A 19,965-nucleotide genomic window follows, 5' to 3' on the forward strand; every position below is an offset into this window, starting at 1 on the left:
TGCCCTATAAGGGACAACAGTGAGTTGTGCTCAGTAAAAGTACGATAACAAGAAGCAAAAAACTTGGAATGTAAATATGAAAGATTAAAAATCAAGAGGACTTACCCCCTTACAACTTTCGTGAATGGTGTTTTGTGGTTCAAAGGGCGTGTGCTCAGGAGTGGTTAGTAAAAACTCAAATTGATGCGAAGTTTGATAACAATTCCTTACAATTCTAATGAGCAAATCTCGGTGATTTGGACTAAAGTTGTAAAATACTTGTTTGTAGGATTGTGTGGGAATACTTGGAATCCCCAAAAAGTGAGAGGGATCATATATTTATAGCGAAAATGCTCATTGGCCACCAAGGCAGGTGTAGGAATGCTTCCAAATGAGGTTTGATCCCTTTTCTCCTTGGAGAAGTTATTGGGTCTATACAATGGAAGTGTATACTCCCAAAGGCTATAGGCAATTAACACATTTGTCACATGTGTTTCTAGAGTCCTCTAGGTATCTAGGGTCTTTGTGTGTGTCTAGATATGTGTCTTGGATAGCAAGTATGAAATTTGAACAAGATAAATTACAGAACCCGACACAATTTATAAGCTGGCCGACATAGTTGACATTTGGCTGACGTCGGCCTAGATACAAATAGCATCGGCCAGAGTGCATCTAGCGTTGGCCTGAGTCAGCACAACTCTACCTCGAGTTAACTTAGGGTATCTAGTCCAATCGGGTTTTTTACTCAATTTAGGATCGATTTATGGTTTGTTGGATGGACTTGGTCAATTCTAAGCATATCTAAGTCCTTAACCATTTTGAAAACAAATTTTGTTTAATTTTTGAACCATCCTATGTTAGCATGGAAGAAAAAGTGCAATGCCTAGGTTTGAGAGAAAATCTCGAACATAAATACATGACCCTCTGCGTCTTAGGTGGTTCTCAACTCATCATTGGATCTACACTAGCCTTTTAAGCGATAGAAGTGATAGAAGTAAAATGATTTCAACCTGTACATCCTATATTAGTTTTTAGTTTAATATATATTCTTTGTTGACTTATAGTAAACAAAAAAAGGTAGAAATAAAAATGTTGACCATCATATTCCTTCCTACGTGTGCACACCAATAGAAAAAATTTCCCTCTTAGTTGGCAATCTTTTAACACTTTCCTTCTTTATTTTGGTAATAATTAATGGAGCTTCTCTCATTAATATCTATCTTCAGTAATTATAAATGAATTACATCAGGGATAATAAATAAGTTCATTAATTGTTGGCCACTGATTCTTTCCTTAATATCTATCTTTAGTAACTATTAATAAATTACGTTACAGATGATAAATAAGTTCATTGACTTGCTCCAACTGACCAAAGACATCAATATGACATATATATGGATCACTAAGGTATACACCAGTGACATTAAGAAGATTAGCTCAAAGTAAGCTCTCTCTCTCTCTCTCTCTCTCTCTCTCTCTCTCTCTCTCTCTCTCTCTCTCTCTCTCTCTCTCTCTCTCTCTTGTGTCTTCTTATTTTCTTCTAATTTGTATTTTTTTTTTCTTAATCCCAATTTAAGGTGGAAAGAAGCATGGCTTCCAGTATTGGTTTGAGCGATTTAGTTCTTTGGATGGTGATCCTTCATTTTCATGGCAATGGCTTAGCAGGAGGAAGAAGCATAGCAATGGAGGAGTATTTTCAAATGGAAACCTACACAAAGTTTCTTAACAGGCCAGCAATTAAGAGCATTGAGGTGAAACTAAATAGCTATTATTGGCAGATACTTGCATTGCTTTCTTACAAATATATATATATATATATATATTCTTTTAATTTGGTAGTTGTTTATGATTTTTTAGACTACAAATGGAGATATTTTCGAGTGTGTTGATATCTACAAACAACCTGCATTTGATCACCCTCGGCTGAAAAATCATACAATACAGGTATGATTTTGTAACGTTTTTTTTATTGGAATTAGGTATCCTAAAATCTACAATTTATTTCATTTTAACCATGCAATTAAGAGTTCTAATTCTCTCCCCCCCACCCAAAAAAAAAAAATATATATATATATATATATATATGCTTAACTAGATGAGACCTAGCACTTATCTGGGAGGGACCAAGAATGAGGTTTCTGCAGTTAAAGTTCAAAATATAGAGCAAAAGAATGGAGGTTGTCCACTTGGAACGGTTCCTATACATAGGGCTCGAATAACAGATATACTAATGAAGGGCTCTATCCCAAAATTTGGGAAGAACGACGGTGACCGCTTTCTACATCATGTAAGCCTTTTAAATCTGTATTTTTTTTTTTCTCAATTTGATATTTATATTTAGAATGGGATTGGCTTCAAAAAATTAAGAATCTCCTCCCCCCCCCCCCCTTTTTTTTACTAAAAATGGGTATTCAACTTTCATTGAAAGCAGTGAAGAGCATTAAACACCCTATGTGAATGGCCCTAAGGAGGTAAGAGGAATTGAACTCAGAACCCCATGTTTCTTGAGGCGAAGATCCCTTAAACACCCTATGTGAATGGCCCTAAGGAGGTAAGAGAAATCAAACTCAGAACCCCATGCTTCTTGAGGCGAAGATCCCTTGCCAACTCGACTACCCTATTAGGGTTATTTAGAACCTGTTTTTAAACTAACAATAAATAAATAAATAAACTCTATGATTAAGATATGGTTGGAACTACTAGTTGAGCCAAAATTAGGGAGTACAACCCACTTGGTCTCTCCTCTAAGAGAATCCTTTTTGTTGTGCTTGGGATGGCTATTTGTTCACTAGCCTTTACACAACTCTATCTTGAAAGGCTTCCTAAACGTTCCACCACTTTGAGTCCCGTTGACATATGATTCGGACTGTTGGATAGAGGATATGTGTTCTGGAATCGCAACATGTCAAATCTCATAACCTAACTAAATTAATTACCCTGATGTATTCGAATACATCCATACACATCCATTATGATCACTATTGTGCTTTTTTTTACTATTTTTCTAATCATTATGAATTTTGTACTAAATAAAATTTGGAAAAGAATGTAGAATAGACAATTAGGACAACCCAATAGTCTTGAATTTTCAAAGCTCTATTTTGCCACTTGAAAAACTTTCTTTGAAACAATATTTTACATGTGATGAGTGATGTAGTGGACTACCTATCCACAAAATTTTGGCTCCATCCGACCTACCACTTGGTAGGTATTTGAGCTGCAATGACAACATTATAGTAAAGCAACTTATTTTGAAAAGTTCCGCACCTTTAAAAATTAGAATTTAGTTTTTTCTATTATTAAAAATTTGAAACTAATTTTATCCTTTAATAAAAGACTATATTTGCAATGAGATTGGTATTTTGGATGTTTTTTCCTCATAAACGAAGTTCAGTTAACAGCTAAAATTCAATTAAGATACGCTTATGAGCCATTTTTTTTTTCTGATATATAAATATATACATATTTATTTGAAAGGGACAATTTCTTAGATCTACTTGATTAAAACAATAGTTACATATCAAGTAGATTTACAAGAAAAGTACGTGTAAAACAAATTCAATCCTACTTGAAACAAATTCAATCCTACTTGTTTTGTAATTTATTTTTTCATCTAATAGATCTAGGAAATTTTTCCAATTTGAAGATCCATTATTTATTCTTAAAGTAGATTCGAACTAATTATACATTAACCTTGATTTTTTAAGTATGCAACGATGGAGTTGAAAGAAGTCCAATCCATCTATGGAACTGCGGCAGGCCTAAATGTGTGGAAACCAAAAGTTCAAAATCACTCCCAACTCAGCATTTCTCAAATTTGGGTTACTGCAGGACCAGATAATGAACTTAACACTATAGAAGCTGGATGGATGGTACGTAATTAATCTTCAATTTCATTCTTTTTTTTTTTTTTTTTAAACCATTGGATGAGTACAACTACTCTTCCCACTGAATGGACAAGGGTTTCTCATTTTATTAATGAGCATATATAGAACCATGTGATTAGTTAGGGTTTCTCATTTTAAACCTCATTTTTTTTTTTGGCCAAGTAAGATATAGGGGATTTTTTTTTTCTCATTCATTTTATAAATGAGCATAACCATATGATGCATTGAACATGTTTGCAATTTTTTTAGGTGTACCCAAATCTCAATGGTGATGATGAACCACGACTATTTGTATATTGGACAGTAATCTTCGTGAGCTTATCATTTATTTTGAATTCATATCTTAAGGGCACATAACTTTCCATCCGTTCTAAGGAATAGAAAACTTAATTCATGGTTTAACCTTATGGTCCTTGTATATTCTTTTCCTTTGCCTTATCTAAAGTTGGTATCTTTCTGTTCCTTTAATATAATTTTTTATTCACCCAAAAAAAATTTACCATCCATTCACTCTTTGTGTGTGTGTGTGTGAACAAGATCAGGCAGATGGTTATAAGCATGGCTGCTATAACCTTCTGTGCAAAGGTTATGTACAAGTGAGCCCAAATGTGGCTCCCGGTTTTGCGATCCATCCGATATCTACTTATAACGGAACCCAGTATGCGATATATCTCTCTATAGTCAAAGTAAGTTGAAATTTTTACACAATTTTTTTATTATTATTTAAATTCTTATATCTATGATTTCAAAACTATTCAAGATGGCAAAAAATTAACTAGACTTTATATATATATATATATATATATATGGAAACTTAATTAACCCAAAGTCTAACACTAATATTTTTTCCATATATACATAGGACATGAAAACAGGTAATTGGTTGCTATTATGGGGAGAAGATCAGTCTAAGTTGATTGGTTACTGGCCCAAGGAACTTTTCAATTACTTAGAAGACAAAGCTGAAGTTGTAATGTGGGGAGGTGAAACTTATGGTACAAACTCATATCCTGAAATGGGTAGCGGCCATTTCCCTGAAGAAGGAGCTGGAAGAGCATGTTTTATCTCCAAGATTCGTGTTTTCGATTACAATCGGATCCAGAGAAATGTGGATCCAGCTGAAACACTTACTCATTATGATGTGCCTCATTGTTATAGATCAATTGTTGATCGATCCATAGACCATCAGACCTATATGTATTTTGGGGGTCCTGGTGGTAATTGTGTAACTCCATCATACCCTAATTAACAATAAACCAAAAAAAAAAAAACTTTTTTTGAGTAATAATACCATGTACTTATGATCACTACTCCAAGATGCTTTAGTATATTAGGTTTTCAAAATGAAAAGTGAGGAGTTCAAACCTGGCCTCCATTTGAAGAGGGATTGGAGTTTGCGTTCGCATTCACAGATTTAACTATAAGAGGGCACTAATGTGGATACACAGATAATTCGTGAATATACTAGGGTTAGCCTCCACTCTTGATTTGGCCTTTTGATACTCACTTGCTAAGGTGAAGGAGGGAGAGGAGAGCATTACAAAGGGATGGAGTTCTCGAATCTTGGTGATCTATTATTCTTTCAGAATTTCTTTTCGGAGCCGCCATCTAGATCATGGTCTAAAACACGAAAATGTATGCCCTTTCGAGGGGGAGTCAACCCCTTTTGATACAAAGAACTTAGTCAACTTACTCTAATGGATAAGGCAAAGGTCAGAAACAGAACCCAGATAAGCTCAAAGTTGCGAAATGGGAATGTTTTAAGCACACAGCCGGTCTCTTTCTAAAGGATAATAGCTTCAACCCTTTTTCTTTTTGGGGGCAGGGGGAGATTTAAAAAAAAAGAAAAAAATTAAAAACAATATTCCTATTCACCTCCATCGTCATGTAGAGCTATCTATGAGTTCCAAGGAAGAAAAATAGATGACCAATCACTTGGATCAGATTCTAGAACCCAAACCATCTAATACAGTGTTGTGATGGAGGACCTCTTTCTTGGCCCTTGGGGGTCCAGAGTCCACAAAGTAGCAGAAGGGATCGCTCCTAAGCTCTCCATCTTTATCCCTTAAAGAGTATAACAAGAATGTGGGGCATCATGGATGACTGGCCAAATTTACAGAAAGGAATCAAAAGAATATGATATTCCTGAACTTACCCAGGCATCCCTAATTATAAACAGAGAGAATGATTATTCACTAATGTTGCAAAGTCGAAGGTAAGGGTTATCAAATTGGACATATCTGGACCAGTAGGACCTGTACTTGGTGACTGCCAAGTCAAGCCACGGCTTGTAGTTCCCATTGTAGTGGATGACAGCAGCATTCTCTATCTCAGTTTGGTTAAGTGCTGGATCATACCCAAGTCCCAACACGTGCCATCTCCGATCCAAAGGATAAGTCAAATTGTAGAATGTAATCAATCCTGGTGGCAGTGACCCTAGCTTCCACAGAGTCCGATCTTCATTCTACATAGAATAAGGTTAGCTACATCAGCAGGCAAGATAAGCATTAAGAAGTTGAATGAAGTACAAAAAAGGGGGGGAAAATTTCAGAGATCATTAATGTGGAAGCACTATTAACAGCCTCCTCTGTTTGAAATGATCAATCAATGGGAAGACTAGCTTATACCATGAAATGCATCCTTCAGTCAATTTAAATAGATATGAGTCTCAAAAATTGCCTTCCACAATGCCTCGTCAATCCACTAGTAGTTAGTCCATAGTTCTCTGAATCAGGAAAGACTTCTTTCTTGGGGTTAGGGGGTAGTTTGTTTTGTACTTATTCTTGTTGAAGAAGGAATGAGTTCAGCACCACTTAAGGCTTCCAATTCCTGAAAATAAAATTTTCTAGTACTCCATACAACACCTTAGACGAACAACATTACATGTCCCAAAAACAGGAAAAAAAAAGTTTCAAGTGCCAATTGGGAATGTGTTATGGAAGTTGTTTGGGACGTCCTTGGTGTTCCCCATACGGAGCTTTTGACTGCACGGAACATCCAAGAACAAAAAAGGTCAACCAAATGCACGAGGTTCCCACTACTGCAGGGTCTGGGAGGGGCAAATGTATGCAGTCTTCCCCCCTGCTTTGCAGGAGAGACTATTTCCAAGTTTTGTCTCTTGGAAATGTTCCCAAAACGGACAATTAATCTCCTTGAAAAAGTCAGAACTGCTAAACAAGACAAATACATAACATGCAACTTTTGCAAAACGATATATGTGCAATTCTGGAAAAAAATTCTGCCATGTAAGAAGGTAGAAAAAGAAAGTAAAGGACCAAAACAGAAGCATGACAGCCGCGTTACCATGTCTTGCCAATGGTGATATATTCCAGTGATATCTCGATTTTTCCACTCCTTCAAGTCAAAGATATTCATTCCAAATGCCCACCCACATGCATTTCGATCAAAATTCTGAGAGATCTTTGGGTTAGAGAAGTTGAGATACTTATCAAACCGATGGAAGCTCTCTTTACAAGTCTCCACAGCTCCATTCACCATTCCGAGCAGGTCAATAGACCAAAGAGGCGTCAAATCTTTCTGAACTACAATATCATCATCCAGAAATAGAATCTTGTCTAGCTTGGGGTAAACTTCAGGAAGGTAGAACCTTAGATGGTTCAGCATCGACAAATATTTGGGGTTTCTATATTTGAGATTATCAGAACCAGCAGAAAGGAAGGATGGGTGATTAGCCTTGAAATAAAACTCTTTGATTCTTGCAGATTCAAGCTGGCGTAGAACCGAACAGTAAGAAGAATTAAGCCACTTGAAATCATCAATGTTCTCGACTTGGACTGTTGCATCTGTAGGAGAATTGACAAGGAACCACATCTTCATGGCAGCAAAGTTCAGTTTATCGGTGACTATATGAAACACATGCTTCTCTGGTTCCTTTGCATGTAACACTGTAGAATTGACTACAACGGATGTGGCAAGAACATTGTCAGAGAAAATGGCATAATGGTAAAGAGAGGGATCTTCAAGCTTGTCTTTGTTTACAACTTCAGTTCCACGATCCCGCAAGAAATAGTCAGTTGTAAGCTGTAATGGGAGACAATGCAGTGGCTTGGGAACCGTTTTTGCAGCAAGCTGTATCAAGAATGCACTTTTCCTCTTCAGCTCATTTACATTACGCTCAGTGGACTGCAGCATGACTCTTAACTTCCTTGCTACTACAGAAGAGTCATGTAATTGATTCTTTGCCAGAGATAAAACACGACCCATTGCTTTAGCTCGATCAAGTGCACTGAATATAGGAAAAAGAAATATCATGAAAAAATACCATTGAATTTAACTTATAACTGGTAATTGGGACAAAGTTGTGCAAACTACCCTGGGTGTAGCTCAGCATCAGAATTAGCTTCTCCAATAGCATGCTGGCTTTCCTTAATGTGTTCCATCAGGGGTTCATAGAGACTCAGATCATTCTTGGACCGAGCAATGGTTGCATATGCTTTGGCCATTATGTTTTGATCCCGCATAAGTTTCAACAAGGAGTTAGAGAGCGGAGTTTCATATTCCTTTCTCCATATACTGTACTTTTCTGTGACCGAGATATTGAGCTGTTTTGACCGTTCAATAGCTGCTGCTTGCATCTGCTTTTCTGTCTCTTTATTCTGGTTAATTAGTTCTGCAGTTCGGAGTTTTTTTCTTTCCAGTCGCAGTTTCTGGAAGACTCGAAAATGTCACAAACCCAAACCCGCCATTGATGACATATCTGAAGAATCTAAATAGAAGAATTGATTTTACCAGGCGTTGGAGTTTCACAGGGTTGATTGGAGACCCTGGTTGATACTGTATGTCTCCTCTCCCATATTGACGTTCCGTGATGCCTTCCGACCCACTCATCTCATGTTCAAACAAATCTTCACTTGCCTGAGAATAAGCAATGGAAGAGAAATATCAGTCAACGTCTTACTTTATTGAATACTTATGCTAACCTGTTATTCAGAACCAAATAGAGCTAATGAGTTAAAAAAACTGGTTCAACTTTTACAGCATCTCAATAAATATGGCTTTCTGACTTCGGGAACTAATAGGACTCCAGCTTTATCTTTTCCCACCCCAAATACTGGAGTACCTGGCTAATCTTCAGCTCATCGTGAATTTTTTTGACAGGGTTCTCCCAGACCCATGAAGCAGATAAATCCTTCGATTTGACAGCACTAGTTTGAATAGCACCAGAAGCATCACTGTATGTTGCAACTATTTCGATGTCCTGCACAGCAATAAATGACAAAGCATCATAACTCGATCAGCCCTGAGATAAGGGGAAAAAGGCTTACCAATTACCTCTTCCCCAGGGTTATTGTGAACTTGATCAGCAGAACTGTATCTTGAGTGATCTTCTTCCTGCTCGGCCATTTCATCCACACAATGAGATAAGGTTAAAACCAATGAGATATCATGAAACAAGAACTCAGGTGATAAAATTAGAATCATTGAAACAAATACAAAATATTCTACCATTCAAAGCCTAAAATGACATTCTACCTCAAGAAATTTACTAGGTCTTCCATTTACATTTTTATTCCTAGTAGCTCCTTATAGTTCTCCAAATACGAACTAATATAATTTTTTTTAGCAAACTCAGAATGAATATGCCAATACTTGTCCACGCATGATTTCATGTGTGCACAAATGTGCCAAGAGTGGGGAACAGATAATATTGTTTTCAATATATTTCATTCATACACACCAATCAGCAACAACACATGAAAGCATTATTCATGAGAGATTAAATAATACAAAGGAGAGTATCATGGTACAGAAATGGCTGCATCCAAATACAAAAGAAAAACCAAAAGAAACAAAAAATAGAAAAGATAAACAGAAATTTGACCTCACACCTCAAATGTTATCCACTTCCAATAAGAGTCGAGGATTCAATTTGTTCCAATCAAACTTCCATTCACATAAGCTCAATCCGAGATACGAGATCCAGTATTGGCACACAATTATGGGTCTTTCCTTAAAAAATTCTTTCTCATCCCACAAGCCCCATAAGATATGATAAGGTAACATTCTCCAAAAGATTCAGCCCCTTATAGGAAATTGAATCAGAAGCCAAAAAATAAGTATAGTGTTTTTCTAGAGAAATTACTGAACTCAGGGAAAAAAGGCATAGAAAATAACTCCCAACTAACTCCAATGGTCCAGCAATGGATAAATCTGTAAACATTCTTTAACAACACAAATATAACACCTATAGCCAACGGAAAACCTCCATGTTTCAGAGGATCTAGCAAGGGAAAATTGCAGTTAGTCACCTTCATTGGTTCATGAAAGTCAATCTGATCTTATGAAGATATAAAAAAATTTAATGGGTACTACATGATTTTTGGGTGTCATGGTATGCCTTTTGTCTATTTTAAAAGCTTTATAATGTGCTTTACAACCCCCTTCCATCTGATACATATTTGTCACGGCATCTAGGAGACCCTTGGCATTGGAAGAGAAAAAAACAAGGCAACACTAACAAGGCAACCAAGGCACCCACGCCTTGACAGCTATTTTACATTTATGACCCTTTGGTTGCTCTGATGCATCAGTGAACATTTCGAAAAATGCACATAGGAATCGACAGGAAAAAAATAATTTCATTCAGTACCCACCATAATCACTGAAAACCAAGTTCAATCACTAAGCTAGAAGGAATACAATATCTCAGGAAAGGTCAATAGTGTGCTAGTGCACAAGATAGGGGCCCAAATATTTGTTGCCCATAAAATTTTAACAAGAATTGTTTGGACCTCAAAACAACTTCAGTTCTTTTGACCCTGGAAAGGAATGCAGAAGTATGCAAAAGAGAATGTCTCAGCAGGGTACAGTTGGTTAATATAAATCAGTTGACATTTTGGAACAGAAAAAATTGGAAATGGTAAACATTGGCAGGTATAACATGCTTTCACTCAAATGATGCCAACTAAGCCTCATCCCAATAGGTATTACAAATTTCAATTTTACCCCAAATGTTCAGACTAAAGATAGAAGTATGTAAAACCGCTTGTTCCTATTTCCTATAAAATTCATCAATCATCGTCTTAAAACGTGACCTCCTTTCTCTTCCATCAATTCATTTAAATGATTAATGATTACATTATTAGTAATGACCAAGAAAGTGAAACTTTTTGTATCTGTTTCAATATCTACTTGTCATTACATTTTTCATTTATAAATACTAAAGTTCAGAACAACCTGAGCACCAGCATATTGCTTTGGAAAAATTGCATATAAAATGGATCAAATTCAGTGAAGCTACATGAAATCATGATCTGTACACCTTGCACAATAGGGTTAAACATGCCAATGTTATGGAATCTGTGATGGTCCACACTTTAATTTGTGCATTATATTTATAACCTCGTTGGTACAAGAAGACATGTTCTACCACTTGTTTCATAAACCCACAACAAATCAGTAACGGTAATTCATCCACCAAGCTCATGGGCTAATAGTACGTAAGGAGACTGATGTGATCCTGGGTTCAATAGCTCAAATGAGGATCATTATGGGCCCAACCACTACAGAAAGAAGAAATCAAATATAAGGAACCAAGGTCAATTCTATAATTATGGTGAACAATTGAGGTCAGAGAAAATAACTGAGTAAGGATTCAACTGGGAACAATAGTTTACATAAGGGTAATTCTAAAGTAACCGATGGATAGATCACAAGAACTTGGCGGAATCGATTCCGCCAAAAAACAGAGTACTTCCAGCCAGCCAAGAGATTTAAACAGAACTCTGCAGCAGATGCATGGATTAGGCCCACATTGATATCAAAGAGCCTATTCAGATTGAATTTCAATGCACTAAACTATTGGGCTGCTCTGGTGGAGAGAGTAGGATTAATTTCACAACAGATGCCAAAAACCTAACAAAAAACAGAGTACCGGTAGGCGGTCGCAATCCACAGATGTTGATGTAGTACACTTCAAAGTATGAGGAATCCCTACTTCATTATATTCTAAACTAAGGTTTCAAGAAAAAAAATATCTACAGGTTGCTGTTGACCACAATGGGGAATACCAGGGAGGACTCTCAAGAGAAGAATTACGATAAGCACTGATCTTTAATGCCCTGATACCATGTGACGATATCAAGGCATTAAGAACCAGCAGTTGCAGCAGAGAAAAGGAGGAAGAAGAAGAGAGATTGATAGAGACAAGATAGGAGAGGAATTCTGCCCACGGTTTGTGTTGTGAAGTTTACACAAACTGTGGGGGATGAAGGGTTTATTTATACTCAAAATAATAATCCATATATCAACATAAACCGACCAACTTAAGTCATACCACAATACCTAAAACACCCCTCACAACTTAAACTAATATAAACCATAATAACATAAACCGAGACTACACTATTTAACAGAGCCAACCAGAAATTACAGCGTAGGAAAAACTAAAGAAAACCAGCAGAAAATAAGTGAGTAGAAGCAGCAGGAATAAAATAAGAATAAGACAAAAAGGAAGGTTTAGAAATCACCCAATGATAAGCCACAATAGAGTGAAGTTAATTGCTAGAATTGATAGAACAATGAAAAAATAAAATAAAAAGGAGAAGAAGGGGGCATATGACCTCACCCTCAGGCTGGCATAACCACTATTGGAGTTGCTGCTGCTTCACCACAGTACAATCAACTTCACAATGAAGAAGACACAAAATAGTATAGCCAAAATCGCTGGGGGTGTCCTCCCCCTGTATTTATAATAATGATTCAACTGGGAACAATAGTTTACATAAGGGTAATTCTGAAGTAACCGATGGATAGATCTCCAGAACTTGGCAGAATCGATTCCACCAAAAAACAGAGAACTTCCAGGCAGCCAAGAGATTAAAACAGAACTTTCCAGCAGATGCTTGGATTAGGGCCACATTGATATTGAAGAGCCTATTCATATTGAATTTCAATGCCCTAAATTATTGGGCTGCTCAGGTGGATAGAGTAGGATTAATTACAATAGATGCCAAAAACCTAACAAAAAACAGAGTGCCAGTAGCAGTCCATAGGTGTTGATGTAGTACCCTTCAAAGTATGAGGAAGCCCTAGTTCTTTATATTCTAAACTAGGGTTTCAGGAAAAAAAAGATATCTACAACATTTGTTACTGGTGACCCCAATGGGAAATACCAAGGAGGACTCTCAAAAAGGAAAAATTAGGATAACCACTGATCTTTGATGCCCTGATACCATGTGACAATATCATGGCATTAAGAACCAGCAGAGATCCTTGGGCTGAAAGCCTGAAACTTGCCATGAGGCAAATGAATGAGCCAAAAAGCCATTTCAGACAGCGAACTAAGCACACCATGCATAATATTTATAGAGTCAAGAAAACCCTTTTGCAACATAATTTATCCAGCAAAACCATGTCCATCTATCTAATCTTTGGAATTGCGAACATTGTTCAAAACTTCAAGCGAAATCTGTTGAAATTGGCAAAATATTATTGTTTCCCCATAGGTCAAGATATGGCCAAATTAGATAAATATTGTGACTGCTATTGCTTAAAGCATCAGTGCGTATCGTACCGTATCGGTGTGTATCTTACCACATCAGTCGATAAATATTAGTATTGGTAGCCATCGATACAAAACCACCGAAACGGCACATGCAATATTTTAAATTAGAGGAAATTACATTCCCCTCCCCTGGACTATGGCCTAATAGCAATTTCCCTCCATGTACTTTCATAAATTACCAATCCCCTCCCCTCTAGTTTGAAGATTCTTTCAATCGTCCCATAAGTGACTGACGGTGTTAAAAAAGACCGGTTTACCCTTGTGGCATTAACATATATTCCTTCTATTTTCTTCATCTTTGGACCTGCCATCTTGTTCTGAAACTTCCCTCACGCATAGAAGAAAGCTCGGCCTCGTTCACATCCCTGACCGATACCTCACTGATGTAGGGGGTGGTTGAGTCTTCTTCTTCTTTCGACTATACACCTTGATGTCCCCATCACTTACTCTGAATCTGTAGCTCTTCTACAACTATTTTGACTGCCTATGCAACCTTGGCTTCTTTTTCATTATTGACGAGGCTGCTCGCATTGATATTCTGTTCTCTAGCGATACTGTTGCTGCCAGATATGATAGTGGTAGAAGAAGACCATCGTGTGAAGGAGAATTATGGATAGCAGAAGAAAAATTGGTATCTGATAAAGCAATTCACGTAAGATTCTTCTCAAGCAGCTACTTTCTTTGCATCTATAACAGCTTAATTTCTTCTTTGTCACAGAAATTGCCATATCTGGTTCTGGTGATCAACAAACATTTTTATGACTATCCACTTAGTTTGCTCAGGAATATAGGCTTTGAGGTCACCATTATGCATCAAAACCAGGAAGACCAAATGACAAGATTATGAATGTTAAAAGCTTTCTAATAATATATCTCCCCTATTGTACAAAGTCCCACACTGCCCTTTGAATTCCATCCAATCGCAATAAAGACGGAGAATCTCTTCAATGTGTGTGACCATGAAGAGAAACTTCATCCTTAATATATGAAAATCATGTCTTAGCTTCCATCAATTTTTTACCCAATGGCTCATGAACAAGAACATAAATTACTATAGCTACTATTATTCATCCCTGCATAGTCCAGCATCTGTGAAATCTTTACCACCTAAAACATACAATAAGAAGAAAGAAGGAGAAGCAAGATCTACATACCCAGAATCTGGAACACTCACTGGGGAAACACCCATTGCCTATTTACAACATACCATCCGTCTTGGCAGGCAGCTGATGGAAGAAGTTGATTGGCATTCCCGGCAACCTATGATGGAAACTTGGGTGCCTCATCAAGTAGAAGCCTGCAATAACAGCCACTGCCTGGAAAGGCGTCACATATAAGACTAGTGCCGCAATGAGACAGAACATCACGAAGATTGCTGTGGCACGAGGATCCCGCCAGCTCAATAGTGCTTGGATCCGCTCCACTTGGGTTTCCATATCCCCAACCACTGTCTGTATCCTCCCTGCCACACTTCTCAGCCTGTCATACCTCATTCGCATAGGCTCTGGATTGTTGGAGCACAGCAAACAACAGCGGAGCACAGCAAACGACGGCGAAGCACAGCGATGAAGAAGGGGCAAATCGTGATGAAGGAGGTTCTGTTTAGCCTTTTAGGGCTTAAGGCTTATTTCGTGTGGGAAGGGTAATTTCGGTATGAAATTACATGTTTGAATGATGAGGTCATCACTTAACAGGGCTATCTAACGGAAGGGGTACATTTGAAAGAATATTCAAACTAGAGGGAAGGGAATTGGTATTTATGAAAGTAAGTGGGGTGAAACTGCTATTAGGCCATAGTCCAAGGGAGGGGAATGTAATTTCCTCTTTAAATTATTTTGTATCGATACCCTCCGATACACACGATACTCACCAATATGTCTAATTGAAGCCGAACATTTGATTTTACCATAAGTATAGGTACATATCAATACGTATCAAGCTGTATCAACCTATACAGTTTGATGCAATCACTTAAATGGGCAGAATGCTTTTGTAACCTACAAAACACGACTTTTGAAGGGAGAACTCCATTTTTCATTTCTTCAAACTCTCTTTTCTCTCAATCTACACACCAGATCGAGGGGGGCTTCTACAAGTTGGCAAAAGAAAGACTCCAAAGGGATTCTACAAGCTGTATGAAGGAAAGATTCAAGCTCAAGGTTTTGAAGAAAACCTCACAGTTTTGGGTAAGTTCTTCAAAAACTTGAACTTTTTTTTTAATCTTGTTTTTTTGGACATGTTTGTTGCATGTAGAACATGCATTTAGGTTAAACAAACATTATGTGACCATAATGGACAAATATATATATATTTATATTTGTGTGCAGATTCATACTTTTTTCCCATTAAAATGGAACTTTCAAACATTTTCAAATTTGTTAGATCTATTGCAACATACTTGGTTAAAATGTGTGAGAAATTTATGTTGTATACAAACAACAGATCTATATGCTCCGACTTAAATTTCGAACATTCTGAAATTTCTGTATTTTTTATTTTTTAATAATTTCGAAAAAGTGTTTTAAAATTAGAAGAAAAAAAAAAAAAAAAAAAAAAAAAAAACAAAAAAAAATTTGTAATTTTTCACAAAATCAGTTCATTTTTTGTGTTATTATAAAAAACCTAGAATTTACTAAATTCATCACCAAGTTTTGATTGATCCATTTTTTCTCATTTTTCTATATGATGTCAAATTTTATTTAAAAAAAAAAAAAATTTGATTTCAAATTAGATCAACATGCTTTGATAATTATTCAAATGTATCATACACAGTGATAAACTTGGATTGATCTATTTATTTTATGACACTTTATGTACTTTTTTAAGAAGATGCCGCCTGAGTACGGAATAGGGATATTGGATGGGATTCGGCCAAGAAAGTGAGTAATAATACTATGGACAAAGTGCAACTACAGTGACACTACCCACCTTGAAGGTGGAATATCAGGCATAAACAATACATGGCAGCAGGATTTTCAAATGTTGCCGAGTGTTCAAAGTGCCCAGAGGCAATTACAAAGCAATAAGAAAGTACTTAAAGCAAACTAAAGATAAAGCGAAACAAGTCGTTGAAGTTGAGGATAGGTTGGTTGACAATCTAAAGGACCTTGAGAATTATAAAGGATTAGATATGGAGGCAGAGGATGAAGATCAACAATTGGCGTGGGCAATGCGTGAGTCAACAGGGGATCCAAGACAAAAAGAATAGAGAGATGAGCAATTGAGAAGATCTCAATCTATAAGACCAGAACGTGGTGGCCATGTTATTGTTGAGCAAGGTGTTGGCCCCTCATATTGTCCAAGTCTAGATAAAGGTGAGGGCAAGGAGCCTGTTGGCCTTTAGTAGAGTAATGTCTGTTAAGGGAATGTTTAACAAATTTTCATAGAGTGGTAAGGGTAAGGGTAAGGGGAAAAGGAGCCCCGAGGGGTGCATGACAAGAGAGAGAGATGAAGTCCAACAAAGGATTGAAGAGAGCTTTCAGCGTAAGACACTGAGTAGAAAGATAAGGAAAGCAATCTCTAGATGGTTTCATAGTTCTATGATTCCACCCCACAAAGCCAAAGATCCCTACTTCAAGGTTATGGCTAAGGAGATTCAACAATGTGGGAAAAACGTTAAACCACCCACGCCTTATGAAATTTCTGGGTCTTACTTAAAAGATGTTAAAGAGGTGAATGAGTAATTGAGGAGTTCAAATATAAGTGGTTTGAATATAGAGTGACCATCATGTGTGATGGGTGAAGTGGACCAGAGAGGTTGTCCATCATCAACTTCCCCATATATTGCAACAGGAAAACAATCTTCTACAAGTTTTCCAATGCATCTGAAGATATCAAGGATGCAATGTATTTGTTCAAATTAATGGACCAGGTTGTGGACGAGATAGGGCAAGAGGATGTTGTCTAGGATGTGGTTACATGTTTATGATGAAGAGGCCCGGCGTATACTGGACACTGTGTGCAGCCACTGTATTCATTTAATGTTCAAAGAAATCGGTGAAATGCCCAAACTGCATAAGGTGGTTTCTGATGCAAAAATGATCACCAGTTTCATCTATAATCACAATTGGGTGTTGGCATTGATGAGGAAGTATATTTAAAGATGATTTAGAAAGGCATGTTGCGACAAGATTTGCCACCAATTATATTTCACTTGATAGCCTCGAATCTCGGAAGGATGGGTTACTTAAATCGTTCACCTCTAATGAATGGTTGCGTAGTGGCTATGCATGCACTAAAATTGGAAAAAAAAATGTTCAAGGCCTATTCACCTTTGCAACCACTCTTTGTTGTTTTCAGAGTAAGGCGCAAACTATTGGCAATATAGTGCATTGCATGGAAGTCGTCCAAAAAATGATACAAAATGATAACCCAAGGTCATGCAAATGGTTTCTGAAGATTATAGAAAACCAATAGAAAAGGAAGTTGGTTCAAGACATTCATCGGGCAGGTAATCTCTTAAGTAAATTATTTATGTTTCACTCTGAACATGTGATAGTCACTACTTAGTTATTACTTTATCAGTATGTTAAATCAATTACAAACCATGTGCAGCCAATTATTTGAATCCGAACCTTCACTACTCTTTCAATTTAAGGTTTAGAAGTGATTTAATAAAATTCACAAAGGAAATTATAAACAAATTGGCACTAAATCTTGATGTGGCCAAAGATGTGGAAAAGGTTAGTAATCTTTCACATTTTTTAAATCTTTAATACATTGAGTAGCCTGTTAATGTTTTAATACCTCTCTAGGAATACTTCCAGGAGGTCACTCATGGGCTTGCTGATCAATTGGCTATCCATTGTAGAGAAACACAACCTCCTGGTAAGTTAAGTTTAATAAGCTATCCTATTACATCAAAATTTGTTTCAAACTCTTAATATTGTAATTATTCTTATGTAGTTGATTGATGGCTCAACTATAGGTTTAGCGCTCCAAACTTGAGTTTGATTGCAATTAAAATATTATCATGCACAACCTCCTCAAGTGGCTGCGAATGTAACTGGAGTACATTTGGGTTGATACACACCAAACCTTGAAATCATCTGAGTTATACCAAGATGGAGAAGTTAGTCTATGTGCACTATAACATGAAGTTGAAGATAAAATATTTAGAGTTTGAGAGATCAAGTGATGAAATTGATGTCAACCCAATCGACATCAATCACATACTTGACGAAGAAAATCCAGTTAGGGGATGGATTGAGGACATCAAAAAGGTTTTGATGATGGATCAATTTTATGAAGATCAACGAGAACCCACATATGATCCGATTATAGAGGACATCATTAGATAGATAAATAAAGAGATGTCATTTCAGATGTACAAAAGGATGACAAAGAAAATAGCTCTGATGATGGTCTCATTAGGAGGACAAGGTTAGGTGCTGCATATGGCGGATCCCAATAGGATAGTGAGATGATCAAGGTAAAGATGGTGATGGTGGTGCTGATGACGATGACGATGACGATGATGATGATGATGATAATAATAGTGGTAGTAGTAGTTAGAGAGTTGGTGTTACTAGTGTTGGTAGCAAGGTTCAAGGTATTGGGTTTCGACCCTTGGGGAGACCAAAATTTCGGTCAAGTTCTGGGAAATTTCGAGGAAACCATGGAATTTTTCAGGTTTGGCGGAAACTTTGGTTTTGACCCCAAAAATGTTTTTTTTTTTTTATACGTCTTATTTTAGACATTTCTAACACATTCACATTATTAGTTTCATGGAAAGTCATGCTTGTAATGTGAACCAAAGTTTGCTAATGTACGTTGAGTTGTTACCTGAAACTATACTACAAAAGTACATAGTCTACATTATATGTAGTATACAATATACGTAAGTACATAATTGTGAAATATATGAATAAAAGTTTAAAACAAACAAAACATGATGCAAAATATCCAAAATCAATAATAATATTATATAATTGTGAGTTATCTCTCAACTTTCAAGTCTCAACACTCAACACTCAACACTCAACACTCAACACTCTAAAGCCAATTCAAAGTAGAGTGCTTAGGCGGTTCCAAACAATGAGCTGCGTACCACTGCAGATGTCGTGGCCGCTCCTCTGAATGCACCACATATGAGTCCCATTACATGTTTTGGGCTCAATTGTTTCGGTAGTCCATCATCTCCCATCTATAATATGCATCATCAACACCAGCTAGGTATCCCCACCCTAGGGAATGGCTCAGTCACAGTGATAGGATGTGGATGTGGATGTGGCACACAAAGTTGGAATGGATACCTAAAGATACAGTCAACAAAAGATGACTCACCACCTGAACTACCCTCCTGTCCAAATGAAGTAGAAGATCCACCATACTGTCCATACCTGCCACCCTATTCTTTTGAAATATATGTCGTAGGTAAATGTATTTTTACAAACAAAAATTTTAAGAAATTAATATGCAAAAAAATAAAAAAGGACACCATGAATGTGTAGATTGGGTCATTCTTACTAACATAAAAAAATTACATCATTTTACTCATTTCCAAATATATCTATAAAAAAAAAAAAAAAAAAAAAAAAAAAATAGATTTTTAGGGAAGGTGGGACTTACCTT

The 19,965-nt window shown here is 36.8% G+C and overlaps 2 protein-coding genes across 7 annotated transcripts in view; one reads left to right on the forward strand and one right to left on the reverse strand.

Annotated features, from left to right (window-relative positions):
- The first annotated feature begins 1,356 nt into the window (after positions 1-1,356).
- On the forward strand, positions 1,357-5,176 carry LOC122083120. 4 transcript variants are annotated; one of them, XM_042650812.1, is made up of 8 exons: positions 1,357-1,421; positions 1,557-1,730; positions 1,837-1,923; positions 2,075-2,266; positions 3,687-3,851; positions 4,116-4,169; positions 4,409-4,552; positions 4,729-5,176. In XM_042650812.1, exons 2-8 carry the CDS (start codon positions 1,569-1,571, stop codon positions 5,113-5,115), a joined length of 1,191 nt encoding a protein of 396 aa, XP_042506746.1. In that variant the 5' UTR covers positions 1,357-1,421; positions 1,557-1,568; the 3' UTR covers positions 5,116-5,176. The 4 variants fall into 4 exon arrangements, with proteins under 4 accessions (XP_042506746.1, XP_042506748.1, XP_042506747.1 ...); XM_042650814.1 differs by lacking the exon at positions 4,409-4,552; XM_042650813.1 differs by lacking the exon at positions 4,116-4,169.
- A 542-nt stretch (positions 5,177-5,718) lies between these two features.
- The window catches only part of LOC122083977 (probable galacturonosyltransferase 3), a 30,169-nt gene continuing 15,922 nt past the window's right edge, over positions 5,719-19,965 (reverse strand). For all 3 annotated transcript variants that reach the window (XM_042651938.1, XM_042651937.1, XM_042651939.1), the window contains 6 exons: positions 9,159-9,218; positions 8,947-9,084; positions 8,616-8,741; positions 8,199-8,533; positions 7,170-8,112; positions 5,719-6,330 (listed from right to left, as the gene is read on the reverse strand). In XM_042651938.1, the coding sequence (XP_042507872.1) occupies positions 6,055-6,330; positions 7,170-8,112; positions 8,199-8,533; positions 8,616-8,741; positions 8,947-9,084; positions 9,159-9,218 (1,878 nt within the window). In that variant the 3' untranslated portion in view covers positions 5,719-6,054. The remainder of the gene's footprint in view (positions 6,331-7,169; positions 8,113-8,198; positions 8,534-8,615; positions 8,742-8,946; positions 9,085-9,158; positions 9,219-19,965) is intronic.

This window comes from Macadamia integrifolia, chromosome 7 (genome assembly GCF_013358625.1).
Source record: "Macadamia integrifolia cultivar HAES 741 chromosome 7, SCU_Mint_v3, whole genome shotgun sequence".
NCBI lineage: Eukaryota > Viridiplantae > Streptophyta > Magnoliopsida > Proteales > Proteaceae > Macadamia > Macadamia integrifolia.

Coding starts and splice junctions, on each gene's coding strand:
- LOC122083120 (XM_042650812.1), top strand. CDS start 1,569: ATGGCTTCCAGTATTGGTTTGAGCGATTTAGTTCTTTGGATGGTGATC. Junction 1,731..1,836: donor CAGCAATTAAGAGCATTGAG/GTGAAACTAAAT, acceptor ATGATTTTTTAG/ACTACAAATGGAGATATTTT. Junction 1,924..2,074: donor TGAAAAATCATACAATACAG/GTATGATTTTGT, acceptor ATGCTTAACTAG/ATGAGACCTAGCACTTATCT.